Below are 1,677 nucleotides of genomic sequence, written 5' to 3' on the forward strand. Positions count from 1 at the left end.
AAACAATATATGAAAATTTTAGTTCTGTTCTGGCGCTGTACAATCTACTAGAGACTACGTTTGATGTAAACTCATATTCAGGCCTCTGGTTGACTTATCCGATAGTCTTGAAGTTGGACCTTGATACGCTAGATATTGTTGCAAAATTGTTTATAACTAGTCCACATAATAAAAAAACCCTGCTCGTAGATTGAAATACTATTAATTATTAAAAATTAGGTACAACTGTATTTGTAAGTGCCGTCAACCTTTGCGAAACGTATAATTTTGAACTCTGTTATTATCTGTTATACACCTACCTCAATGCTGACGAGCGGCAATGTAACTTTTTGTTTGATGGGACTATTGTTTGTCCGATTCCACCTGCCCCATCCTGCAGTGATGAGTTTAACTCCTTCATTCACGCTTCGCAAAACGTCGGAATTCGTCAAGCAAATTGGACGGACGAACTCTAAAAAAAAAAGAATGAACGTACAGTACAGTTCAACAAAAATGGTAAACAGATATCAGTCCAAGCAGTAAAAATTAAAACCGGCCAAGTGCGTGTCGGACTCACGCACAAAGGGTTCCGTACCATTGATTTATGAAATTAATCTCGTTCAAAACAATTTTCGTTGGTAGTTTTTATAGTAATGTACATCATATGTATTTTTTAGATTTTTCATTTTCTTATTTTAGAAGTCTGTCGCAAACTATTCGGTTTAGAAAAAAAGTATTTTAGAAACCTCGATATCATTTTTGAAGACCTATCCATAGATACCCCACACGTATGTGTTTGATGAAAAAACATTTTTGAGTTTCAGTTCTAACTATGGGGAGCCCCCAATATTTATTATTATTTTTTTATTTTTGCATCAAAATATTAATGCGGTTCACAGAATTCATCTACTTACCAAGTTTCAATAGTACCTATAGCTCTTATAGTTTCGGAAAAAAATGGCTGTGACATACGGACGGACGGACAGACAGACAGACAGACATGACGAATCTATAAGGGTTCCGTTTTTTGCCATTTGGCTACGGAACCCTAAAAATCATCAGTACCGTTATAGATGGCAGGTCTGGCTAATCTTATAAGAGCAATGTCGTTTTTTCTAGTGAAGGAGCTGTACGAAGGGTGCACGAGGATGCTTTCTATGGGAATCACTTGCAGAGGCTGGGCGCAGTCGGCGTTCACACAATCTATGTCGTACCGGGTGTCGTACTCGCCTAGGCGGACGTTTATGCTGTAAAGTTGAAAGAGATAGTCCGAAAAAATTCATTATGATGCATTTTTTATCCCACCGAAAGCTTAATGTCAAAGTAAATACAAATAAGTAGGTTATCTTCATAGAAACGCACCGAGCGCGGTTTGTATGTGAGCGCGCCAATATACGTTTGCGGTGCGCACGCACACACTGACAAAATTCGGCGCAACCACGACTGGCTCCCCGCTAATCCACGCTAAATTTTGTCAGTGAGTGCGTGCGCGCCGTATACGTATTGGCGCGCTCACATACAAACCGCGCCCGGTGCGTTTCTATGAAGATAACCTACACATTTGTTACTCTCTTAATGTCGAAATCAATGGGGTATAGAAGTTACTGACTGCCAAAGTTTGTATGAAAAAATCTCGAGTTAACTACTATAATAACAAGATTACTAAAGTAATGATTACTATCACAAATCTATCTACTA

At 38.6% G+C, this 1,677-nt stretch overlaps 1 protein-coding gene across 1 annotated transcript; it reads right to left on the reverse strand.

Annotated features, from left to right (window-relative positions):
- Positions 1-179: 179 nt before the first annotated feature.
- On the reverse strand, positions 180-1,255 carry LOC114366020 (serine protease 7-like; the record flags this gene model as incomplete). The annotated part of the gene is made up of 2 exons (XM_028322783.1): positions 180-451; positions 1,045-1,255. Coding segments are annotated over 2 exons (375 nt in total), but the record flags the coding sequence as incomplete, so codon positions are not given.
- Positions 1,256-1,677: the final 422 nt, after the last annotated feature.

Source organism: Ostrinia furnacalis, unplaced genomic scaffold (assembly GCF_004193835.3).
Source record: "Ostrinia furnacalis isolate ACB-3 unplaced genomic scaffold, ASM419383v2 OfSCF0485, whole genome shotgun sequence".
Taxonomy (NCBI): Eukaryota; Metazoa; Arthropoda; class Insecta; order Lepidoptera; family Crambidae; genus Ostrinia; species Ostrinia furnacalis.